Raw genomic sequence first — 27,225 nt, 5'->3', positions numbered from 1 at the left:
TATAAAAATAACATTTCCAATTTTCGAAAAACCAAGACTATGAAAAGTTGTCTTACACCAAGAGCTTCAAAATGAGCCCCCACAAGTGGTAGATCAGAATACAATGTAAAAGTTTGAGAATCCGAATATCCGTCCCCGAGGCGCATTCTAACTTAAATAATATTCTCATCCAGGGAGAGGGTTCCCTCTCATTGCTGCACTCCCATCCATCCATCCCTTTGACCAGAAAGCTCGCCACCTGTTTGTCTATCTTTGCTGCCTTTACATAATATTTTGGAGGACCCAGCGTTTAAATACCATGCTCGATATACTTTTTGAAGACGTTGATTATGTACAGTCTTGGGGGACAGGTGAGAGCAAATCACCTAGTTTTTATCTTGTCTTGCGATCGTTTTTACTTACCCACAAGAACCGATAACACATATTTTGCCATGTACAAAAACTACAATATGCAGCCCACCAGCGCCTTTGTGGTTAGGAGATATAATTTATATTTTTGGAGGGGGCCATGAAATTAATAAAAATCGGTAGAGGATATTTTTGAAATGTTTTGGGGTTATTAGTTGGTACTTAAAAATCAGGCAGAACTTTATAGAATCCCTCAAGAGATGTTTGTTCACGTAGCTACATGAAAGAAAAACAATATACGTACAAGCGATGGACGATACATTTTCTATTCATCGTCTCTAAAGAGTTGTCACCGGTGATACGTGCAATGAGAAAGCTTGCAAATGGTTTTACACACGTGCAGGATGATGTTTCTTGGTCCCTTCCTGAAATGAATTAGCATGGTAAACATTTATTTTCTGCACACTATTAGAGGACATCATCAATCTTCAACTATCTTAAACAAACTTTGTAGTCTTATAACAGCACTGGGGTCGCATACAATCATTCAGGAGTTTATACCAACTACGCTAGAATTATAAACATATTTAGTCAATTAAATTACAAATGTGACCCATATCTTCGTGGAATATACAAGCGTGTGACGGTTAAGGAAACAACAGGAAATGATGACCTATTTTTCAAATGTACTATAAAATTTGTTCCTGGAAAGATCAATTCACTTGAAGATATATAGACGAAGCCATTGTGTCTGTTCCTAGAAGTTTTAATTCACTTTTAATGTACGTATACCTTGAAGCCAAGCAGACACCATACCCACCAGCATCTCGTTAAAGAATGAGTCTAGCCTTGCAACCAACCGCAAACAGGCACCAGTGTACTCAATTACATCACGTTCAAATTACATTTCATATTATTGCGGAAAATTTGAGGTCTCTGGCAATTGGCAATTATTATGACATTTTCCTCTTTGTCTCTAAAACAATTGACTTTGGTAGATAGGTATCATGACTATAGTTGGCCACTTGGGAAGAATCAGATTGCACCAGGGGTTACTAGGTTCGAACCTTCCGGAAGTATTAAATTTACTGACATTTTATGAAGGCCATTTCCCTGTCAGGCCACTACTAAATCCCAACTATAGTGACTTTTGACAAAATGTCAAAGGTTTTGTCGTCGCTTGTACAAAGAAAGGTTTGACTTATATATCCTAAAAGTTTGTTGAACTTCTTAGTATAACCAGTATTGTGCGTGACTTGCATCACTACACCATGCATGGCAGATACTTTAGGTGGAGACTTGAGTACTTAGTCATTAGTTAGCATGCTCATCACAAAACATACAGGGAAACTTGACATGCAAATATCGAGTATTCATCTGTACTTGAAGTTGCTGACCAAGAATCTAAAGTTTAAACATGCAATAAATAGCTGGCTTTGAATTTTTGACAAGCTTAGGTCCCTGATATGCAAACTAAAACTACATATATCTGACTGAGTTGCAAACGGTGTTGGGAATAGTGAAATTAGTGATAGAAACATAAGGACCAAAAATGGGGCTTTTATATTTTAAGAGCCAAGAAGGCCCCATGCTTATTATCTACCACATATCAGCATGTATTTCATAAGAGGACAGCGGTTAGTAGTATGGCAGCTAAAGATCCATTTAGGTGTACTGGTAGTTAGTGTGTTATCTGGGTCGGTTGCAGGTGACCTTTGGTTTTGAAACAAGATTGTGGAAGTAAATAACCCGAGCTTATGCAAACCCTAGATTATATTATGATGAAAAAAGCACAAATGAAACTTATATATAGCTAGAATACATGTCATGACATGTGTAAAGAATGTTCTTTAGGTTATCCTGATCAATCGGCAGGTCTTGACGTGGTGAATTACATTGTCCCCTTTATAGCTTGACCTCGTCCATTATCAGCTTCTATTTACATCATGGGCATATAGGTCAAACGTTAGTTGTGAGCAATTAGGTGAGTCAAAGGTAAGGTTTTCAAGTCTGTGCGATAAATTTTACAAGAGCCATGAAGTTAGGGACTTATAGATAACCATTCACACTTTGCCACTGAACAGTACCGTCAATTTGTTTTGCGCTACGATCCAATGTAGAGTCAATGCAGTCATTTCGGTGAAAAATCGTTGATGTTCGGGTTCGTTGATAAGATATGAGACCATTTTGTTTCAAACCTAATACAACAAAATATATCTGTTTGTATGGCGGCCACTTGGTTGAGAGACAGATATTTCCCGTACAAACACCTTGCCTAGGCACACAACATTCCTTTACACATGGTACAAAGTCAATGGACTGCAAGACGCATAATTACGTCAATATGATAAAACCACGCTTGAGAAATTGCGAAATCGATTAATTGAGTATGGGGAAATTCGTGAAATATTTCTGGGTATGAAAGCTAACTGAACATTTGCGAACTTGGCTTCTTTCAAATGAATTTCAGACAAATTTTGTAAGCTTATTTGGGCTTGTCCGTTGTTGCAGGTTGTGATCCAAACCTTTTCCATGTGATCTTTTCAGTTGTCATCATACTATCGGCAATAAGATTAATGAAAACATTCATTATTCTCGTACTTCGGGCTCGCATAAGTTTGATTGAAGATGTATGGAATGGATAATTATTTTTTTAAGTGAATTACGAAATGTGACATAATTTGAGATCAGTCATATTAAGGAACCAAACAGCATGAGTGGACACCTAGAAAAAGTTCAAAGCTCGTCGTTCAGTTGAAAGAGACGCTACACTTACCTTGAAGCTTCTTTCTAGTTCCTGCAGACAAATTGCGGGAGACTTTTGTTTTGAGATGCATCCGTCCATCCGTCCCCGTCCGTATACAGCCATATCTCAGACATGCCTCCTCTGATTTGTTCAAATTTAGTGTAAGAATAATAAACTATGGCATACATTCATTAATCATTTGATACCATCAATTATGGCGGCCATGCGACCATTTTTGTTTGTTTAGGTTTTTTTTCATGTCTAGAGCCATCAATAAGACATACCTGGACCGATTTATTTAAAACTTAGCACGAGGAAAACATATATTTAGTGACATATAAGGGTTTTTTTATAATTTTTGATAAGACCCAATATCATGGCCATGGCTGGACCAAATGACTGTATCTGCACTTCGATTTATTCTTTGGTACAATCTAATGTGGCTGCATGCTAGGCGGCAATTTTATTCGAAGTGTTTATGCACTTGTATGGTAAGTGAAATGCATTATTTTGCTATCGTTGCTTTGTTTATTGAATAAATATGAGATTCAAGCTTGTGACCTCTGGTATAACACCTTGTACTGGGCCATGATGTCTCCTGCAAATTATGACCATATTGATCTTGGACCTAGTATCTTGGCCAATACAAAGGGTATACACTTTTTTTGGTATGATGAACAAGTAGATTGAGTTCTGCCATTTTATTGGACACCGTGGGCTGAAGCCCATGTGGTGTCCTATGGTGCCACGATATCTGCATGTGTTTGTGTGTGTGAGTATGTGTGTATCCGTCTGTCAATCGACATGTCTGTATACGTTTTTTGTTCCAGCCATAACTTACAAACCATTGGTAAAATGTCACGCTATCTTATACGTAGCATTATCGTAGAAAGATCTAGATCCGGTTTTATTTTGGTGGATATGGTCTGAGTAACTAATTCATGCATTAGGCTTTATCTCAAGAATTGCCCCACCAAATTTGATGAAACTATGCAGGCACTTAAATTATTTTACGGTCTAATTATGCTTAAAGTTTAGTGGGCGTGGCTTATAAATTTTAAGATCATTTGCATATTGAATAAATTTCTGTAATTAGGCTCTATATCAACAGTGTACGAGTATACCACCGCCTTTGATCGTACTAAGGTATCCTTATTTTGTAAGCTTTATGGGCATGACGTTCTTATTAATAGCTCATTTGTATATTTTATGAATTTCTATAATTTAGCTATTTATCTATGTTGACTGCATGGATTTTGACCATGCCTCTACTAGTTAATTTATCATAATTCGCTCTTGTTATGTTGTAAGTTTTGTGAGTTTTGATTAGCATGAGATTCTATTTGCGTATTTAATGTCGTAACAAAAAAGCGTGATTGTTGATCGTTTGGTGAACACAAAATCATAACCTGGATATGCGAAGTTGTTGCAGACTGTAAGCATAAGCATAGATTTGTAAATTATTAAGTGGTTAAAATGTCCTGTAAGACCTAGAAAAATCATTAAAGATGCTAAAATGACGTGGCATTGACATTCCTTTACTGAAACGACAGGCAAAACTAAATTTTGTCCCTGTACTTTTATTTCTGTAGCCTTCCATTGTTAACCTTCTATGGTCCCTACGCCTTCTAATAGAATAGTCCAATGACCGCCGTATAGCTTTGCTGCATCAGTGCATGCTGTCAGTTGATTCACGCTGAGTGTGTTGCCATTTCATGCAAGGGAATATTGTTTGTAGCTAACAGTTTTTCACTGTGAGTCATGAATTTTTTACCGTTGACTACCATGAATTTCATTGCCATATCATTATTTTACTCGACACAAACCTTAGATTCAAAGAAAGGTTGTTTGATTTAATGTGTAGCAAATGCCATGTATATGCCATGTGAATACGTGATCGACTTTCTGTTTTGAATTTTCTCCGACTTTCAAATATTGTTTCAAACTTTAATTTTACCACATCAGTCATTTGATTAGCCAGGGATTGTTTGAGCAGTTGAATTTTGAACAGCGATTAACAAAAGAGCATGTCAGTTAGGTTGGGAAGTAATCGGTAGATCGCTGTGTTTTATCTTTGAAGGAACGGTCGCCTGTCAATTTACATGTATTATTATCATGTACGTTCGACTTTTTTGAGTTCGCGAAAATGATTAGACAGATCTTCCTCATGTAAGTAAGCTTTTGTACATTCTGCCAAAAAAATGTGTGAACAGTCTAGAGTTATGCTGAATGAATTTTATTAGCAATGATGGCGGAAAAATGGAGTCGCTCGATTACAAGACCCCCCCTGTCAATTACGTCCATTTCATGTTGCTGACTTAAAGTCTTATAATCTGACGAATACTGTACGTATGATCAATTAATAGCAGAGGATCAGTCAAAATCACTAAATATTGATATGTAGCCTAATTACAAAAAATAATTATGCAAATGAGCCGGTAATAAGAATCTACTGCTCCTCAAACTTTCAATACATACTCTGCATCTACCCCTCACTCTGCATCTACCAACAAGTTACTGGAATCATTCATTGCCAGAAATGACCTTGAGCACTTTTCTTAATAGTCTTTTTAGCCAAATGATATAAATCAAATTGAAATATATTGCTGAATCAAAGAAAACGATAAGGGTGCCTAGTGTAGCCCAGACAGCAATACAATTTTCCCGCAAGGTTGAGCACAAGTGGTGACCAAATTTGTCCGCAAAATTACACGTCTAAATACGTTCCCGCCTAGGACACAAGACAAGAAGGCTACTAAGAGGTCTAAAAATCTAAGATGAGGTATTTTTAAAGTGTGAACGACATGAGGTGATATTTATTCGATAAAACCCCATATGTATCCACATTCAACACAATACAGCGTGAGCATACTCTCTCTCTCTCTCTCTCTCTCTCTCTCTCTCTCTCTCTCTCTCTCTCTCCATTTTTGTTTACTGAGGTATATAAAACCTTCAGGAGATATGCCAGTACTCTGTTTTTGGATTCTTGTTGTATAATATATGTTTAGGCCGTAAAAAATTGTAAACATACGTTATCACAAATTGTAAATATACCCTTTTTATTATACACTTTTTTGGTTTTACTGAGTGTAACACCCCCAAACATGCAGGTGTTTGTTTGATAAGCACTTCAAAACGTACCAAAATAAAATACCAGTTTTTAAACGTTTAATCTGATAGGTGTTTGTTTATTAAATCGCCGCGATGTGTTTCCGATCGCCTTACATTTTACGACGAAAACTGAACTGTACAGATGACATCAACATACATAGTTTAATAAAACTGATTTGTCAAAACTACACATAAAAAATTGTCTGCTTCCGATGCAGCCTGTTCTGTTCAATGACAACAAATGTTGAGGTCTGACCCTCAGTATTTGGAATTCTTCCCTTTTGACCGTATGATCATTCGCCTGGCACATAATATTAATAAATCAACGTACGTACCCATTTTAATTGCGTCTCGCTGAAATTAATTTAAGACAAGTTGCTGATTTTAATAACAACTTGTTCTTGATTAAAATCACCCCGTAGTAAGCGTTAAATAATGATGGCCTCATTACACAATTGTCGCACTCTGTTTCTCAGGCATTTCTGTCATGCGAGATGGTGCTTTTAAGCACAGGTGTACAACCTCATTAAATTGACTTATAGCTTCGGGTATGACCTTCCTCAATTGTGAACAGGCATCTCTTTCTTCAGTATGTGAATGATATGAAGAGTCTAACCAACTCACATTTGGAAAAGAAATGTTTCATTTGTTTATCTACACCACACACAACGGCAAATAGGCAATGAAGGCATTTGAAGCCGGTGCTGCTTGTATATCTGATTGAATTGATGCATTTGAAGTAGAGGTATCCTTTTACCTTTCCTACAGAAGAGTTGGCTACGACAGTTGATAATTATCGGAAAGGAAAAGAGAGCTTGGCAAGCACTTTGCTCTGAATGTGTACTGGACGCCATTTGTAAGCTTATTGTATTGCGTCGAAGGTCGATGGGCACGTACTCTGACGTTTATGCTTGCAGATTCTGACCTCTCTCTCTCTCTCTCTCTCTCTCTCTCTCTCTCTCTCATGGGTTGATAATTAGACACAAATGAGTACTATATAATTTGAATAAGTTTAATCAAGAATCTATACATCGTTTCGATATCCTAACGAACTGTAGATACCTTTCTTCTTACAGCGTGTGGTCCGCCAGTCCAAGTTGACGAGTTCACTTGGCTTGTCTTTTCAATTACAAATCCATCTGCAGGAACATACATGAATAAAATAAGTCTTGACATTTAATCACTTCGTCAACGAATTACGTAAGCCTTTCTTTTTATTTATTTTCCAGTCAAATTCCAATTAAATTATGTAAACCTAAGGCAGCACTCTTGATACCGTACATCCTAATCTTGTTACATTTACTATCACAAAGTAAAATATCTTGCAAATCTAGTACACAAAGTGCCAAAGTAATTGTTAAAGTATCAATAAGTAGAACATTTGATCATGGTAATTCTTCAAAAGTGTGTTCTTACAAGTATCACGTTCTTCGTGTTTGATCGAGGCAAAGTTGCTGTCAGTCTATGAAAGTGCGACATATAAAGTAAAAGGCAATTTAAGTTCTAAAAGCCAACACTGTCGAGATTGACGTATACCGTTACGTCATCGAATAATCTCGACTACTGACTGACTGATGAGTGGTGCTCCGAAAAGGCTCAACACGAACATAGGACACAGTCCAAATGATACAAAACAGACAACAACAAATCCTAGATCTATGTTAAATCCTGATAATTTCGTTGGATATTTATAATATGGATAAATACATGAATACAATACACAAAAATACATACATACATACATACATACATACATACATACATACATACATACATACATACATACATATGTAGTTATTTTTGTATTCTGTATTCATGTTTTTATCCATCTTATAAATACCCAACGAAATACCAGAATAACTACATAATACATACATACATACATACATACATACATACATACATACATACATACATACATGGAGACAGACACAGACACAGACACACAGACACTATATATATATATATATATATATATATATATATATTATATATATATATATATATATATATATATATGAAAAATATCTGTGTATGGATATGTATGTTTACATGCATGCATTATGAACATAAAATTATTAGTCCCATGCCTTATATTACAGCTAGCTGTAACTTTGGTTAATCGGAATGCCTTGAGGTGGCTTTGTGTGTGTAATTTCAAATGATAATGATGAAAATGATTTTTGTTCGGGCTTCTTTTAATCAAATATAATGCATGTTTGTACACAATCTTTTGTATTTGGAAGGCTTCAGTTTTGTATTTCAACATAGTGTATGGAAACCAAGACGAAAATATGGTGGTTGTTTTATGTAATAAAACAATGAAAATGTCATCAAAATTTCATCTTTTATTTTTAAAACTGAAGTGATTGCATATCACTTCACACATTATATAATGATGGTGTAACTGACATGTGGTCATAACAGTATAGACCACACAATGGACGTGGCAGCTCGTGGTCGTCGGAACTCTGCTCAAAGGTTGCCTGGGACCCCTACGACTGATGTAATACTGTATCTCGGGTACGTTGGCGATTGATGAAAGTTGAAACATGTTTTGTTAACAATGAATATCGTAAACTTTATAAGTTACAGCCATGTTGAAGTGATGCATATAGATATCATGCATGAATACATTGTTTATAAACAAGAACGTCTCACACGCGCAGTTCCGACGACAACCCCTTTAAGGTTGAAACGTTATGCAGGATATAAAACAATCATACGACCACAAAGAGACATCATTCTAACGCAGCTATCTCCCTCACCTCAATATAACACACAGCCGAAAGTAAATGACGATCCTGGGATGCGCAGAACCGATCGGGAATGTGCACGTCGCGGCAAATGCCAAGGGAAGTAAGATTTATAACGTGTCTACCTTGCCCGCAGTTACGGTATCGGTGCGTTCGTCCGGTCCGCAGGGCTTGGTTAGGTCGTTGAAGTTTAGTCATAAGTGTATCTTTTGATCCGTCTCTGCCGGAATGAGCATTGTTGGCTTGTGAATTTGTAGTAGATTCAATATGAAGAGCAAGTTTTAAAATGAATTTTATTGGGAAGTACGTCTCAAAATTACCAAAGCAAATTGTCATAGCAATTTTAAAGCATTTCAAAGAAAAAATATTTATTGCTGATCAACCTAATTATGGAAATCGTCCAATTGAAGAAAACATGAAGAAAACAGTGGCTGGATAAGTTTGTCAGTTGATGTTATGTACTTGGAAGAACTCTCAAAACTTACTAGGGTGTTTTTTTGAGAGTTGAACCTATTTCCAAGTACCAGCCATGCAAGTAGTTGTCGTTTGCGATAGAGGTTAACTTTATTGATATCATGGATCATAATTTCGACGGCAAATGACTACCACAGACAGTTCTGGAACTACGTCCATGTCGGCACACCGTCTATTTATGTAAGCCGTTATTGCTGTCGATGTTGTTCTTCCGGTATGTTCCATTTTTCATTCTCTCAATGCCAATGCTTAATTGTTTGATCTTCTTGATATTTGTCAGAATCTACGTATCATGTCACCTGTCTTCATGCGTTTCTGCCATTCGGATTACACCTCACCACTTTTTAGACAGTGCTTTGTTCGACTGAAGGTAGATGGTGACAAGGCTCAAAGGACAATCTCTTCATGGCTGAATGTACGATTCATAGTTTCCTGTAGCTCTGTTGATTTAAGCTGACATTTAACGTTTGGCTCATAAATCGCCCAGATGTCAAACAAGCAGGTCTGCAACTCGAGTGTGGGCTTTTAAAGCCTTGCCGATACTCCGCTCCAGGTAATTTGTCAACCCTATTGAATGAAGGAAAGACCTTGGTCAAAAATGCAAATTAGAAAGGCCCAGCGCAAACGTGATGTCATCAAAGTTAAAGTCCAATAATACAACAGCGAGCTAAAAGAGTACTAACTGCGGATCTGATCTGCAGGTTGATTGAGGCCCGATTACCTGCCCGCCAGCTGGACTAAAAAGGCAGTAGTCATAGAATTACTGCTTCTCTAAAACGACAGACACACATGAAAAGTGTCGGCTAAAGTATAAACAGAAGAAGGTAATACATGAACATCATTGACAATACAAAGAAGATAGCTGAGTTTGAGATATTATCATGCAAATAATGAAGATATCATGGATTTGGTGTCAAGAACTGAGTTTGGTGATCTACAATAAAATTGAGACAGAAAGGCCCTCCGGATGAATCTAGGCAGACATTGAATAGGTACATCGCATTATGAACGTCCTAAACTTCAGCAGTTCAGTAGTTGCATTATATTAAATAAAATACTGAAACATCTATTTGTTTGGCATTTTTAATTATTTGTTATAATTTGATAAAGGTCGCCTCCAAAATACCGGTACCATCTTACATGCTCCATGTTCAACCAGGAGCTGCTAAAGCTTTCAGCGAATTTCCGGTAATGGTTGTAGCAAGTTGTCATGTAGGTTTTATTGTTTGGGGGCCACAGCATATCTGGCCGAAATGGAGCGTAAATGTCCATGATAAACAAATTCTGTTCAATTGCTTTCAAGAATTGTAAGGTATAGAAAGTTGCACTGTTGAGATATGATAGATAAAACAACAATAAACATACACACTTCTTTTTGCTTCAGAAACATTTTGTTACAAACACACCTTTACCTTCGTAGAAAAAAACCAAACTATTGTGTTCCCAACGAGTAAGCAGGAGCTTTATCATTGCTGCTAATCATGTAGGTCAGATCATTGCAAAGGTTAATCCACCACACCCAGTAGGTCCAAGTCAACATCTGGCAATATGCCAATTTGGAGTTGACGTGCGTCGGAAAAAAGTATTATGACCCTATTCCAATTTACGAGTATGACGAAAGGGGCTTAGTCAGTGAAGTGGTTTGTTCTATTCAGCTTTGTTATGTGGTAGATGTAAAAGTAGACATAGTACCCTTAGCGAGTCATTACCTCGAGCCGTATGAGTCCAAAACAACAGTGTATCTATATGCAGCGGGTCAAATTGTAAATCTACAGGATTGTACACTATATGGCTGTACAACTTCACATGCATATGTGTTACCGTGTGCCGAGTGCATGCATTTGAAGTGCGTGACTCGAGGACATATGTTCAATGTAAAAACAAAGAATGTGCATTATTTTTTTATAAATATAAATTATTCAATTTTAGTATTTAAAGTGGCGGCCTGTCGCTATAAATGGGTACAGAGAGAGTGAGTTGACCTAAAAGCTGGACAAACCAGTCAATACGTTCGTTGATTGGGGCGGAGGGCATTCATGAATAAGCTTCCAGCATTGCCTGGTACCACGATCGCCACCCAGTTCAAATTTGCACGTACGTTGGCACCAGTCCAAACGATATTAACAAAATACCCAGTAAGAGGTCGACAAACAAAGGATTGTATAGTCTCGACACTTTTCTGAATAAATCTTTTGTTCAGATATTCGTTTGACTGTGTCTTTTTCTGTCGTGAATGCGCACCCTAATATTTGACGAATTGTTGTTGAATTGTCTGACCAGCTTTGGCTTGGCTTGTATTTGGCGTGATGTATTCGAGTGTGACCGCTGTGTTACGGCAGTACATAAAATACAATAGAATTTCTAAATAGACAGGAAGAATATATTTTGAAATTGTAAAATTATAATAATGACGGATGCATAAGCATAGAATTTTTGACCCGCAAATTAAATACTTACGCACCAGGAGTGATATTAGGCCTACTATTTCATGATTTTACTTTGTAACGTTTGAATGTATGTAGGCCTAGTATTAGTGAGAACGTGAATAAGCTAAGATATTTCCGAAGTGTTACACTGTAAGCTTACTGTAGACAACAAAAAACTCTTCAAAAACCTACTTCGGTTTCACCACCCTCTTACCAAACCTTGGTACGGAGGAAGAATCGCGCAAGGAATCTAAGGACATGGCAGTCAAGTGATGTCAATGTCATTTGCTGAGAAATAAAAAAAGTGCCGATGTAATTGGGCATGTAGCAGGCCTACGTGTATCTCCCGACGTAAGCCAATTTTCTACGGGGCCTAGATACAGGTGTTTGGAGGCAGCTTATTATTTTGAAAAAGAAAATCCAGTGAGCATTTTTTTCATGGAAAATACATTATTTAATACTAGGGCAGACAAGAATCACGCCTACGAAAACCAGCATAAGGACATAGGCCTATATCGTCCAACGTGAGTCCTGTTTTCCACAGAACAGACACAAACGCTACACTTTTACATTGTTGGTTTAATACGGAACCAGTTTAAGCCTATAGCTACACGAAAATTCTCCGCTGAGATTTGACAATTTTTTCTTAGTGAGAAACGCTCGTCCTGGCTAGGTGCTTGGCGGTGACAAAATATCACCCTGTGTTAATATTCATTTATGAGAAATACAGGCACATGAGTAGGCCTAAATACTAATATGCTTACATTTTCAAGAAATATATGCCTAAACCTCAACTGTAGGCCTAACGTGTAGGCCTAGTGTCAGCTACGACGTTACCTCTACCTACCTATGTGACTAATGTTGTTAGTTTTTGTCAATATGAATTTTCAGAATGTTACTGGTCGTGCTAGAGCGACCTGAGCGTAGCGTCAGCCAGTTAGTAAACAATGCTGCTGTTCATATGAATACTAAACTGCATGTGGTGATTCATGTGGCACAGTTGCCATATGGAGGTCATATGGCAAACATGTTGCGCGCGCGTCCATGTTTGCACACGGCACGCTGACTTATCTTTTGTACTCTTCAAATTTTAGGGTGATTGGCATACGTAAATATTGTGTTACGCCTACAGTGCTCCAAGGATACTTTTGAAAAAAGCTCTGGAACTAAACCATCTGGCAGTCCGCGAACACCAACAAAAGAACCGAAGATTTCATCACTGATTAGAATCGATAGTCTCGTCGTAAATGTAACTCTTCTGTTGAGGTTCGTTTCCACCCATTTCGTACTAGGTAAGCTGATACATTTTATATGGAAGAGTGTCCCTCGCTTTGTCAGAAACTCCACATTGTCAAATTCGCCGGCAGACGATAAGTGTAGCGCCGTATTATTGAGACACGGCACAGGGATATTGACTTACCTCTGCTCTGTATGTGTGATCACTCGTGAATATATATGCCCTTTGACCGAGCTACATGGCCAGTCCGTAACATACTACCGTCGCTGTTATTACATTTTACAGGGTTGATGGCTGGCTGGAAATTATGGTAAAAGGTAAGTGATTTTCATATATTCTTTTGAGTAAGATTCAGCAACATATTCAGGGTAATCTGTATTGATTTCTTTAGATGAACGAACTTCATGTGGTTATTCGCGTGATCAGAGGAAACAGCCATCGCCATGAGGCCCTTGTTTAGGTCAAATGGGCTACCTATTATGTTGAACTCTTCAATGAAAACATGAAAAATTTCAAGCGGAGTGGATGTGGTCAGGCATCCCCAGATTCCATGATTTACAGTTGCGCTTTTCCTTTGATAGCTTAATTTGACAGCACTAGTCATATCCGATTTATAGTAGTCGCACGCACTATGTGGCATGGCAATGGCATGAGAACAGTACAGACACTGAGACAGTGTAAACAAAGCCGCGGGTACGGGTTTTCAGCAAAAAAGAGGCCCTACTAAAGGAGATTTTGGCAGGCGCGTAGTGAAATTTTGAAGTGGTTCACAGATTATGTTCCACGCGTTTTAATGCAAGTCTACATTTTTTAAACTTGTAAAGCTAGTCATCTGTACAAATAGTGTAAACATTACGATAAACCGTCCAAGCATGTTGCCAGACATCCAAATGTTCTTTTTATTGCTTTGTAAAATTTATATATTGTATAAAAATTTACAAATTTTTTTATGAAGTTGCATAATGTATTCACGAGGAGAGTTAAACTGTTCCAGCAAACTTTCCTTTTATGAGTTACACATATATTGAAATATTAACGTCATCTAAGTTTGTCACCTCAGTCAGGAATAATGTCTGATTAATTATTGAGTTACAACCATGTGATCATGTGAAATTAGCATATCTATATCATGTGGCATGTCTTCTGTGCTGCCTGTTGAACATGAGAGCAAAAAAATCATTCAAATTTAGGACTTTGGGAACCTCAAGGAGACACCTAACTCATCAAACCTGCCAGGACTTTGGCCTTGATTGAATGACAGAGGAACAAAATGCAGCTAGTCCTTGGCAGCATGCACAGGCATGACCCTTTCAGTGACAGCAATTGTGCGCCATTCCCCCTATCTGATCTAAACTGCCCTAAAAATAAGCCTGCAATGTCACCCCAACAGTGAGATCTTGAGATATTAATTAGGCAGAGTATTGAGTTGTATTCGCACCATTATTAATGCCCATGCGCTGGCACCAGATTGTCTCATCAGAAAATTACCCACCAGATTACAATTTCAATGGAAAACAAAAGGCTATCACACCTCCATAATCCTCTTACAGACTAGAACAAAGGCAATCCCGGGATCGCGAGCAATGCCTTTAATGCCCATGATGTAACATCACAGATTTTGCATCCAGATAAACTCTGTCTGACACCTTGATAAACCTAAATTTGCATAAAAATTTACATAATTTATCATCGTTCCAAAATCCCGAATTTTTCAAGGAGACGGATGAGAAACCTGGAGAAAACACTGCGAAAAGCTAATCAACCTTGCCCTGTCACCAACAGTGCTACCTACAACTGTAATAATTACTTCATGTCATTGACAAAAAATGCTGAAGGCTTATCGCAATTGTACATATCATGGTTATTACGTTTTCTGCAAATGTACACAATTTGAATGCTGTCATATTGCTCTAGGATTGACCATTTCATCAGATTTTAACCAGAAAAAAATCAACTTTCTTATGACCGTTGTTTAGTGACTGATTTTGTGATCCAAATACTGTAAAAGCATTAATTCTTCACTGGGATTTAATTTTACTATTTTTGCTGAAACCCCTTTAAATCCCAGTGAAAATGTTAAATAACAATAGAATCTGTTTATTAGCATAAACTATGAACTTAAATCCTTAGCTCGTGAAATGTCTCAAACATCAAGACAGGGAAATTAAATCCCTGTTAAAATTAATGATTTTACAGTATTGCTTTGTTTCAGGGCATTATTGATAATTTAGATGGAAAGACAACGGAGTCTTTGACAAATTGGTATTATATGGAGGTAGAAGCTAGGAGTCACAACCAATGTAATCCCCACAAAATTCTCTTGCTTGTTTTAATGTGTTTTAATGTTCCATATCACCTTCGTTCGAGATCTGATGATAGTGACCCCTACTCTGCAAAAAATTGCAGTGCTCGGGCATTCTATTACAGTGTACATGTTCTAGAGTGATCTTCCTGTGATGAGGCTATGCTAACTCTACATGCACACATGTATTTTACTGTCAACTAGAGAATGTCAATGCCATGTGAATTCAGAATTTTGCCATCAAAATCCAACAACTTTGGCCAACTCAAGGAGATTGACTGACATTTTGCCAGAGCTTACTTCATATTTTCAAATAGCAAAATCTTGTGATGTGGTTGTTTGTCATTTGAAGTAAACTAAAGATGTTTCTTTGTCAAAAGTAAAGTACTGATTGTAAGTTTTCCAACCATGCAAAGTCAAAAGCGTACAAAATGACCAACTTTATACAGTTTGGTTTTCTTTCACGTGTATTTTGTTACTCACTACATCGAAACGGCGTTAGATCCCAACCATGATGACTTCCATTTGTCATGCGCATGTCTGTATTTCCACGTCCCCTTTGATAAAGAAAAAAACAAAAGAGAATTAAAATAATATTTTGTCTCATTGCTGAACAGTTGAACTACATGAGTTCATCATAAAAAGTTTCAAGTTTCAAGTACTGATTAGTTAAATTATACAATGTTTACATGTACAAAGGAATTCTTCCATGGACTAAATTGCACCTTGAGAAATTTTTAAAGGGACAGTAGCTGTGACTTTGTATTTTTTGCTCATATTTGGTTTTATATATAAATACCAAAAAGAGCTTATATGATGAGTTGGTGGCGCGTGTATGTCTGTATGTATGTATGTGGGTATGCATGTGCAGATGTATGTCCGTCACACACAAAGGCTCCCCTACCGCCAAAGCTACCGTCTCAGTATTTGGTGTACAGGTAGATGCAGGGGTTGAGATGTGAATTTGTTCAAATGAACACGTCAGTGTCAAAAATGTGCAAATGAGGTACGATAAAGGGAAATCGCAAATGTGCAGGAGTGGTTGCAGTAGCTGAATCAGCCCACACATTTGAATAAGAGGATTTTGACCTTTAACCTATTTGTATGCAGGGTATCTATTATGTTTGGGAATGGTAGCAGTAACTGAAACCGCTAATTGGTCATTTCCTGTCGTTGTTTATGAACTGTGACATATTAACAGACCTGCTGAAACCATGGATGTCTATTTTTGTACATCCATGGTTGAAAGATTCTCTGCTATGCATGTTGCTAAAGTTGACCTTCAGTACCTAAAGTTTCAGACCTTATTTACTTTTTTCATTCTTTTTTTTCTGGTTTAAATATTTCTTGTTGTTTTTTCTGGTTGTACTGTGCAGAAACTGTCATAACATCAACGTATAATTTTCCTGCAGTGAACAGATAGAAACAACACTTATTGTTGATGTTTGGTATGTACCAATTCTGATCAAATTTGAGCGACACCGTATAATTGCGGTATTTTTTCAGTTTTTAGTCAAGAAATGTGTTTCTCTGAAACCACTCATCTGATTGCTTTGAAAGTTGGTATACATGTTCCTCAGTGTGACCTCAGTCAAGCTTATACAAATTGAATTGAAATTTTCATATTTGTAATTTGGGGGCAATTTTCCGAATTTTTGGTCAAAAATTTTTTTATTCAAAAACTGCTAATTTGATAGCTATGATATTTGGTATACAGGTTCCTCAGGTTGATCAAAATCAGTTTTATGAATATTGTGATATCTTGAATTTTGTATTTTTGCTGAATTTTTTGTTTATTTTTCTCATTTTAAGTAAAATTTATTCTTCTCTGAAACCGCTAGCCCAATTGCTCTCAAATTTGAATTGGATCTTTGCAAGGGTGTTACCCTTCTAATTGTTGAAATTACGACAAAATTGGAAATATTACTGTTTTGGGGGCAATTTTTGTCTTTTTTGGTCAAAAAATCTTACAAAAATATTTTCTTTTTTTTTCTTTCTGGACAGACAGCTTTTATATTTGGTGTACAGATGTCCAGGGATGACAATAGTTAGATATGTGGAAATTGTCCTGAAATATACAAATTTATATTTTTAAGACCATTTTGTCAATTTTGGTCAAGAAAACTTGTTCTCAAAATTACTTGTCTGATAGCTTTGTAATTTGGTACAAAAGTCCCGAGGGATGTTATTAGATAAATTTTCTGCTCGAAGTGTTGGGAAACCCCCAAATTTGTATATTTTAGGTAATTTTCTCAGTTTGTGACCTTAAATGACCTACACCAACCCAGGATATGTTGTGAGAGAGTTTTGAAGGCTGTGAACATAATTTTGTCATATTTAATATCAATTTGTAGTAAAATTTGATCCAGAAAACAAAGTTGAGGTAAATTTTTTTATTGCGAACCAATTTTTGCAACTTTTGCATGTAAGACACACAAGAACTGATGAGAAATTTGGATCCAGGATAATTCCAGATGTTGTAATCCCCCCACAGTGGAAGGCATTTCACTATGTTTACATTTGAATGATAGCACTCATAGCATTAATTGAAACATCCCCAAGGTTGTAAATACATTTCCTGCCAGCTAATCTTAAGTAAGGGGTTGAACATTTGATATTCAGGAGGGGGTAGGGGCTAGAAGATTGATGAGGTAGCATTACTTTTTACCAGATCCCTTGTACATTTTTTCCCACTCTTTATTTTTTCCCCACTCTCCCACCTTTTCTTTTTGTCAAGCTTCTCTGGCTATTTTTTTGTTGACATTTGTTTATGTATGTAGGATCTGCTTGTCCCATTGCTATAGAAGTTGATATGCATGTTCCTAAAGATGACCTCCAGTACCTAAGTTGCAGACTTTATTTGCTTTTGTCATTCTTGGTTTAAATATTTCTTGAATTTATCAATTCAAACCGAATGTGAGCACACTGTCCTTGGCGGTATTTTTAAGAATTGTATTGCACATTTTTATGAAAGTTTTCTCTTCTGAAACAACTTATCCAATAGGTCTTGATCTGGAGTTTTAGGTTTTTTATGATAGCCATATGATACAGGGGCCATGAAAGTCTTACTTTGATTTTCCATATTTTCACAGGTTCTCAGCAAAGAAAAGGGACATATAGGTAAGTCATGATTTGCATAATTAGTGTTCTGAATGTGTACAACTACATTGTACCCAAAGTTTGGAGCTGCACTTAATTTCCTTTGCACTCAACTTGAGTGCAGTGACTTAATTTGCCATAATTTCATAATTAACTAACGCCTAGTTAATATACAACCAATTAGAAATTGAATCTGTTATTTACTTCCAGTTGAATCCGTTGCCTTATGAAAAATCATGGCATCAGCGGATGTTAATGCAAATTACCAAGTTTACGAAAATTTCAAAATTTACTTTGTAATGCTAGATCATTGTCCCTCCACAAACAGTAGGGAACGCAGTGCAATCTATAGTCAGGATGCATGGTACAATTCTGTTAGATTGTTATCCACATAAAGAGAGTATGGCTAGCATTGCTGTGATCATGGTTAACACTAACACCTGATACGCCCCAAGACTTGCATTGCAGAACCAGCATGCTTGCAGGAATGGAGTTAAAACAATGGTTTTTCCAGGGGAATTCTTATGTATGAATAAGTCAAATCACAAAAAGGGCGGTGTCAGTATATTTCATTAGTTTGTCTGTAGCGACACATATATTTCATTGTGTCTGTGCATCCGTCCATCCGTCTGTTCACGCAAGTTTCTCAGAGCTGCCTGGAGTGATTTCTTTCAAATTTGGTACAAGGAATATTCCTATGGCATAAATATGCACTTCGATTTGTTTTGTGCTACAATCCAATATGGCTATGTGGAGGCCATTTTTAGCTCATATTTGGTATTTATATAAATACCAAAAAGAGCTTATATGATGAGTCGATGGCGTCTGTATGTCTGTATCTATGTGGTTATGTATGTGCGGATGTATGTCCATCACACGCAAAGGCTCCCATACCGCCAAAGCTTCCATCTCAGTATTTGGTGCACAGGTAGATGCAGGGGTTGAGATGTGGCGTTGCTCAAATGAACATGTCAGTGTCAAAAATATGCAAATGAGGAAAGAAAAGGGGAAATCCTGCAAATGTGCAGGAGTGGTGGCAGTAACTGAAACCAGCCCACACATCTGAGTAAGAGGTTTTTGACCTTTAACCTATTTGTATGTAGGGTACCTATTATGTGTGGGAGTGGTGGCAGTAACTGAAACAGCTAATTAGTCATTTCCTGTGATTGCTTATGAACTGTGACATATTAACAGACCTGCTCAAACCATAGACAGTAGAGGGGGAAGACTGTCTATGCTCAAACTAAGAGGGACTAGCTGTTTCTGCTATGCATGTTGCTAAAGTTGACCTCCAGTACCTAAAGTTTTAGACCTTATCTACTTTTGTCATTCTTTATTTTTCTTGTTTAAATATTTTCTTGTTGTTTTTCTTCTTGTACTGTGCAGAAATCATTGTCATAACATCAACGTAGAATTTTCCTGCACTGAACAGATAGAAACAACACTTATTGTTGATCTTTGGTATGTACCAATTCTCATCAAATTTCGGCGACACAGTATAATTGCGGTATTTTTAGCTCATATTTGGTATGAATATAAATACCAAAAAGAGCTTATATGATGAGTCGGTGGCGTCTGTATGTGCGGATGTATGTCCGTCACACGCAAAGGCTCCCATACCGCCAAAGCTACCATCTCAGTATTTGGTGTACAGGTAGATGCATGGGTTGAGATGTGAATTTGTTCAAATGAACACGTCAGTGTCAAAAATGTGCAAATGAGGTAAGAAAAAGGGAAATCCTGCAAATGTGCAGGAGTGGTGGCATGCCAGTTAAAGACAGGCTAACTCCACTGACTTGAGTCATTTCCTGTCATTGTTTATGAACTGTTACATATTAACAGACCTGCTCAAACCATAGACAGTAGAGGGGAGGAAGACCATCAGTAGAGGGGAGGAAGACCGTCTATGGTTAAACTAAGAGGGGCTAGCTGCCTTTCTGCTATGCATGTTGCTAAAGTTGACCTCCAGTACCTAAAGTTTTAGACCTTAATTACTTTTGTCATTCTCGTTTACCTGGTTTAAATATTTCTTGTTGTTTTTCTGGTTGTACTGTGAAGAAATCATTGTCATAACATCAACGTAGAATTTTCTTGCACTGAACAGATAGAAACAACATTTATTGTTGATCTTTGGTACCCATACTGGTATATACCAATATTGATCAAATTTGAGCGACACCGTATAATTGCGGTATTTTTTTATGTAGTTGATGTCTACGACCAATACTCAGACAGGTTTTGACCAATGTCTTTCCAACTTCGCACAAGGACAAATGCAGTTTTTTTAGTTTTAATGATTGTGTTATTGAATAAAAGTGAACAACTGGGATGGCTGCTGTCTTTCATGCTGACAAATTTCTTGTAATATGAAAATGAAATTTGCTGAATCTTAGTATGAATCTTAATCCATTTTTAGCTACTATAGACTATAGTCTATAGAAGCTATTGGGATGGGTATCCGTTCGACGTCCATCGTCAGTCTGTATGTATGTATGTATGTATGTATGTATGTATGTCCGTTTGTGAGGCGTCCGTCCACTCAAATATCTTGAGAACCGCAGTACTTACTGATTTGATATTTGTTGTGTAGATGAAAAATATGATTTTGAGAAACCATTTTTTTTGATTTTTTGATATTGTTGAAAATAGGCAAATTAATGCCAAAAAAGGTGTTTTTGGTAAAAAATCTTCTTCTTCATAACCGCTGGTCAGACAGCTTTGTTATTTGGTATACAGGTCCCTAGGGATAACCCAACTTAGATTTGTTCAAATTGTGATGAAATATGCAAATGTGTATTTTTAAGGAATTTTTTTGTCATTTTGGTTAAAGCTTGACTTACATTGTATGTAATTCTTGTACTGTATAAACCCTATCAATTCACCCAGAAAAAAATAATTAATATGTTTTTCAATAATTGAATTAATTAGGAAATCATCAAAGCCAAAATAATTTTAGTGTGGAATTATCAGAAAGTTCAACTTTTTTTGACAGTTCATAGTGAATTGAGGATTAAAACATGTAAAGGCAACTTTCCTGAATCCCAACTTTGATATATTCTGAACCACCATTTATGTTATCTAAAAGAAATTGTTCATAATAGTTTGTCATGATAGGGTGGTCAAATAAATAGAGATAGAGAAAGTTCTAATTTCCATTTATGGTTGACTTGGTAAGGATAAAATAAGATTACTTTTTGAGGAAAAAAATAGAGTGGTCAATTAAAAGAGTGGTCAAAGTGATAGGGTTTTTATGGTAAAGCTGGGCTGTAAGATTCCTCATGTGCTATTTATAGCAATTATGCAATCTGTGTAAACAGTGCAATGAAAGTGTAACATGATTCCTTATGATGTTTTGATGACCTTGAACTTCTTAAGTTTCAAACATTTGTCTCTTCAGTGTGCTTTCTCTGAGTACGTACAGTCTCAACTTATTCAACAGAACTTACTTACAATGTTAATTTGAAAGTTAAAATGTGCTTGGTTAATAGGATGAAAATACTGATATTAAAAGATAACCAGCTCAAGATTCTTTATAACCTGACAGATATGCTGTTTTTTTATGACGTAAATCTTGATTTAAGCAAGTCTTGTTTACTTTAATTAGAATGTAATTAACTCTCGTTTATTTGCTATTATAGACTAATATACCGGTAGTCTGTTGAAATATGCAAATCTGTATTTTTACGGAATTTTTTTCCATTTTTGGTCAGGTCATCCTGAAATGAGCTATCAAAGATATCCACCTTCTTCATCAATACATGTGTCACAAAAGGTTATTCTCTACATAACACAGCAGAGCTCTGTCAACTGTTGAGTCGCTTGTTTTTTCAAAACCGCTGGTCAGACAGCTTTAATATTTGGTTTACATGTCCCTAGGATGACCTTAGTGAGATAATTTCATAGAGTCAGGAAATACTTAATTTTGTATCCATGTCTATAGTAGCTTCAGGGACTTTGGCCCTATGTTTACTAATAAGTTACACTGACAGATACCGGTATATCATATAATGAACAGCCCAGAATTTCCCTTCATCCCAAGTACTTTCAAGTTAAGTCACATTTTACTCTACTTGTGCTTCTTAAACTGAGCTGCATACATTGCCAGGTCAACAAATTGGAAACATTTACTGTACCAATACCTATAGACATTTTTTATGTGAGGGACTTCTACATCTGTCCACCCATATCTATCCTATCACAAACCAACACTCAGATTTTGTGTAACCACATTGAAACCATTGATCACACATGGAACTTTTTCTCAAATGTAGTTAAACAATTCAATAAGATAACAGATTGTTCCGCATCTTGAAAGTTGCAGTCAATCTTTGTGTAAGGACAAAGTTACTGTGATGACATTTGCATGTCAATTTGTATTTGGGTATACCCAGTATATGATCAAGGTTCTATGACATAAATGTATGTCATGGTGCAGTCTCATATAGGCCATGTGGTCTCAAGATCACCACTGATATGCATTTTTAATTTTAACTCTTTGAGCACCAAAGTCAATTTTGTCACCTTTGTAAAATATATCCAGTCAAATATTTTCAGATTTTTGCCAAAATTTTGAATAGAAACTGGAGCCAATGAAATTTGATGTCCATTTGATCCAAAATTATCAACAAATTACAGAAAAATTCATAAAAATTGGTAAAATGTTAAAATAAATTTTGGTGGGAAAAGTTACAGCACTCAAAGGGTTAAGTTCTCGCATGCCAATGAAAAGAACTTCGATCAAGTCATCAGCAACATGCAAGGATCAACAGCTGCCGGTGATCCATTTGGGACTGTGTCATTTATGATGACCTGATTTCTTTTGCTTCAGACCTCAGTTTTAATCAGTCTGTTCAAAGTTGTCATCTCTGAAATGACTTGCTACATCTTTTCATTTTGAGTGTCTCACACTGTTTGTGAGGCAGCTTGTGTCAATCAAGTCCTAAGCTTATGCAACATTTCAGTATTGGCAGCCATGGCAAGTTACCAACTCAAAGGTTAAAAATACACAGATTGCAGGGAAATTTCACCCACATTATTGTAATGTGCATATATATCCTTTTGATAGAATGTTATACACAGCATGGTAGAAAAGGTTGGTCACAATGAACTACCGTACACAGTAGGCAAACCTGAATACAACAAAATTTGTGTTAGACTCAGTAGCAGAATTTGAAGTGTGCAAAACTAGGAGGGTTATCTGTCATAGTGATATCTTTTACCAGTTGACAACGTTATTAATGTTAAGGCTTTGTGCTATCACTTCAATAACCTCCAGTATTTCAAAATACAAGTGAATGGTAAAAATTCAGAGTTTGGCACAGAATTACATGTTGCAGAAATGATAAGCACACACAGATGATGATGTATGTTGTCTGTAAAACATTGACGTTGCACGATAATTACTCTTTATTGGAGACAAAACAGAGACCATTTTATAAGAAGGGAAGTTGTACCAGGGTGTTGATGATACCAAAGACTTGTTATTCATTTGAATACGTGTCATACATGAAGACGACAGAGCTAATAATTTCAATCAAGGGACATTGTTTACAGCAAAGATATGACGTTCAATGTGATTGGGTAGATCCACCTGACTGCTATAAATTTGATTTGCATTCAGAACTGGTTCAAACTGGTTTTGCTTGTTACCATATTGATTTTCAGTACACCCTGACCCCCAGCCTATCTGTCCAATTTATCATGTGTAGAATTAGTCAAGCATAAAATATAGTGAAATGTTTTAATGTTTTTCAGTGTCATCCCCTCTCCTGCCCCCCCCCCCCCCTTCTCATTCTAATATTTTACGGTCATTTTCAAGGGAACATTGCAGATGAGAGATCTGGTAGGTGAGCAATTTATGTCCCATGCCAAAACCTTGTCTATTTATCACTCAACTATCATGAGAAGAAAGATACTCATGACAAACAAATTGTGTTCTTTGTGATACACTTTCTCTGCTTTTGCTAGCTGGGACTTTGATGAATAGTACCACTTTTTGTATATTAATAAATTATGCGATTGAACCTGCAACTGCCAGTGATATTTCTTTTTAAAAAGTGAAAGAATTACATTGTAAGATTCTAGGAATACAGGCTCTCCATGAAAAGTTCTTGACAGTAATATGAGAATATGTTTGTACACTACTAGTAGGAAATGTAAATCATAGTAGCCAGACATAAAGGGGCCCTGTCAGGGTATTCAGTCTGTCATTGAGAGAGGGAACTTCTATTCTTAAAGTTTTTATAAAGAGAGAGACATTTCCTCGTTCATGGTATCTCTAATGTAATTAACTTTAAGGAAACAAGTGAGTTGTGTCCTTGTTTATACTACATACATTGTATTTCTTTTCTACTATTACAGATTGTAGGGGTGATAAAAACAACTTATGGCTGGTAGCCATGTAACTGTTGTTAAAATAACCTTTGACTTTGGTGGGGATTCTTTGGAGTACTGTGAAATATGTCTACCATTCATTGTGCATGATACAAAATATAAATATAAGTGGTATTAATGATCAATCCCTTTGTATTAGCAGCCAATTATTAAAGGAAGTCATGCGACCATGCTTCAGGAGGACATATTCAGCAAATATGCAGTGTTGAATGAGTGATGCGTTTGAAACTGATATGAAATTGCAGTAATTGCAACATTTGGACAAAAGTATAGAAGTAGCAGCGTAAAGAAAGCGATTTCCAGGGAATGCAAGATTTTAGTGAAGCATTTCATGGACCAGACAAGATATTGATTGTGCTGTAACTGGTGGCTAAGTGGAATGAACCTATCTATACAAGATTTATTGTCAAAAAAATGTCTCATGTATTTGATGAGGACATACTTGTTTGTATTTTAATAGTTGAGAAGGTTTGTGTTAAAATCTACATCAAACCAGTTAGTGAACTTGGGTAATCAAGTGGCAAAGTGACCAAATGGGCATGCTGCATTTCTACAAGGTCACATCCTCTTTCTCTCTTATTTGACCTTGCTGACCTATATCCACATTGATTGGCCTGTTTCCGCTCAAAAGTTACAATTACAAAAGTTTGCTTCTGTGTTGGCGTATGTTGCAAACATCCTGGGCAACACACAAGTTTAGTTGTTCTGAAGTCAATACTTTTTTGAAGTTTTCATGTTTTATGTAATGAGATTATGGAAATTGTATGAAGCAAATGCTGGAGTGATTGCCCTATCCTTTAACCCTTTGAGTGCTGTAATTTTTCCCACCAAAATTTTTGTGCCATATTTTACCGGTTTTTATGAAATTTTCTGTAATTTTTTTGATAATTTTGGACCAAATGGTCATCACATTTCATCAGCTACAGTTTTTTATCAAAGATTTTGGCAAAAATCTGAAATATTGACTGGGGTATATTTTGTAATGGGCGACAAAAATTGACTATGCCACCCAAAGGGTTAATTAAGGTGGATATACTATTATCAATACAGTGGTCCATTTTTCTGCTCTATTTTTTCCCTTGATTTATGATTGTCCTTTGCGGCTGTCATTACAATTTGATCACCTTGCAGTTATACATATTCACATGGTGCATCACTTTGTTCAATAATGATAAATTGTATACACTTGGCGTCTTGTGATTTTCATTTTAAATTGGTGTAGAGGTTAGATCAACAGTGAGCAAAGGGTAGTGGATTAAAAAGGCATCTCTGGGGATAATTAGCATATTTGGCGGGAAACAAATCACAAAGCAAAACAAAGAGATTACTCACACAAAGTGAGCAGTTCTTTCCACAGAGTTCTTTGCTACCAAATACCCAAGTGCACTTACAGTGTGACAAGATATGACACAGTAAGTAGTTACCTTACTATAGTTTAACAGTGTGTGTTAGTGACATTGGGGAAAGGATACACAACACATACGAGTTCATGAGCCTCATATCGTGTAATATGTTAGCAAGAATCATATGTGCTTATTCAAATGAAGTAATCCTGTTGCTTACTGACAGGGGATGCAATTTTTTGCTGAATTGCCATATAAATAATCGCTTTGAAAAGCTCTTTGTTGATAGACTCGTTTAAGTTGTTAGTCCCCATGGACAAGTGCACAGTGCGGGATGACTGATTGGGCTCTGTCTGTCTGTGTGTCAGTCTGTTTTTCCATCTGTCCGGCTGAAGTGATTACGCTGCCATGGCTGGACTACTACAAGGACAATGTACTATGACATTCATGTGTGTTTCAATCTGTGTTGCAGTGTCATTCATTTTGTTGCCACTTTTCCTATGTTTGGAACTGTATAGACTAGACTGTCGTCAGTTCCTTGTGTCTTTTCTGTTGCTTATTGGTGTAGTATCTCGCACATACTAGGACGATGGGGAAGCGAAAGTACATGTATGCAATATTGACACAAGGGACTGTCCTCTGTTGCAGGATGTGGATTGCTATTAATTATTCATAAGACATGACGTCAAGAACAGGGCTGAGGCAAAGAAAGAATTTGCATAGACTTCATAAGAGCAAGTGAGATCCTACAGTACACATATACCGGTATGTTGTGTTGACTAGTTTAAAGTGGGAATTGCGGCTGTATTTAAGATGTGCACTGTATCCACTAGAACGTCCAGACAAACAACACAAGATAGTGCAGGTCCGACCCTTTGCTTATCTTACTATAGTGTCGACAGTAATTCAGACATCTTTTAGGTAGCATATTAAAATGTCAATAGCTGGTCATGCTAAAAAGATGTTCAGAGACAAGTTATTGACGATCAT

General features: G+C 36.7%; 1 protein-coding gene across 3 annotated transcripts in view; it reads left to right on the top strand.

The window, feature by feature from the left end:
- Positions 1–12,932: 12,932 nt before the first annotated feature.
- LOC139151445 (uncharacterized) overlaps positions 12,933–27,225 on the top strand; it is a 41,261-nt gene continuing 26,968 nt past the window's right edge. The window contains exons 1-3 of one of the 3 annotated variants that reach the window (XM_070724261.1): positions 12,933–13,127; positions 13,384–13,415; positions 18,493–18,520. In XM_070724261.1, the coding sequence (XP_070580362.1) occupies positions 13,406–13,415; positions 18,493–18,520 (38 nt within the window). In that variant the 5' untranslated portion in view covers positions 12,933–13,127; positions 13,384–13,405. Of the gene's footprint in view, positions 13,154–13,383; positions 13,416–18,492; positions 18,521–26,210; positions 26,305–27,225 lie in introns of those variants that run through there. The other 2 variants (XM_070724260.1, XM_070724263.1) reach the window with 2 other exon arrangements.

Source organism: Ptychodera flava, chromosome 15, assembly GCF_041260155.1.
Source record: "Ptychodera flava strain L36383 chromosome 15, AS_Pfla_20210202, whole genome shotgun sequence".
Classification (NCBI taxonomy): domain Eukaryota; kingdom Metazoa; phylum Hemichordata; class Enteropneusta; family Ptychoderidae; genus Ptychodera; species Ptychodera flava.
This window is presented reverse-complemented; position numbering and strand designations above follow the sequence as displayed.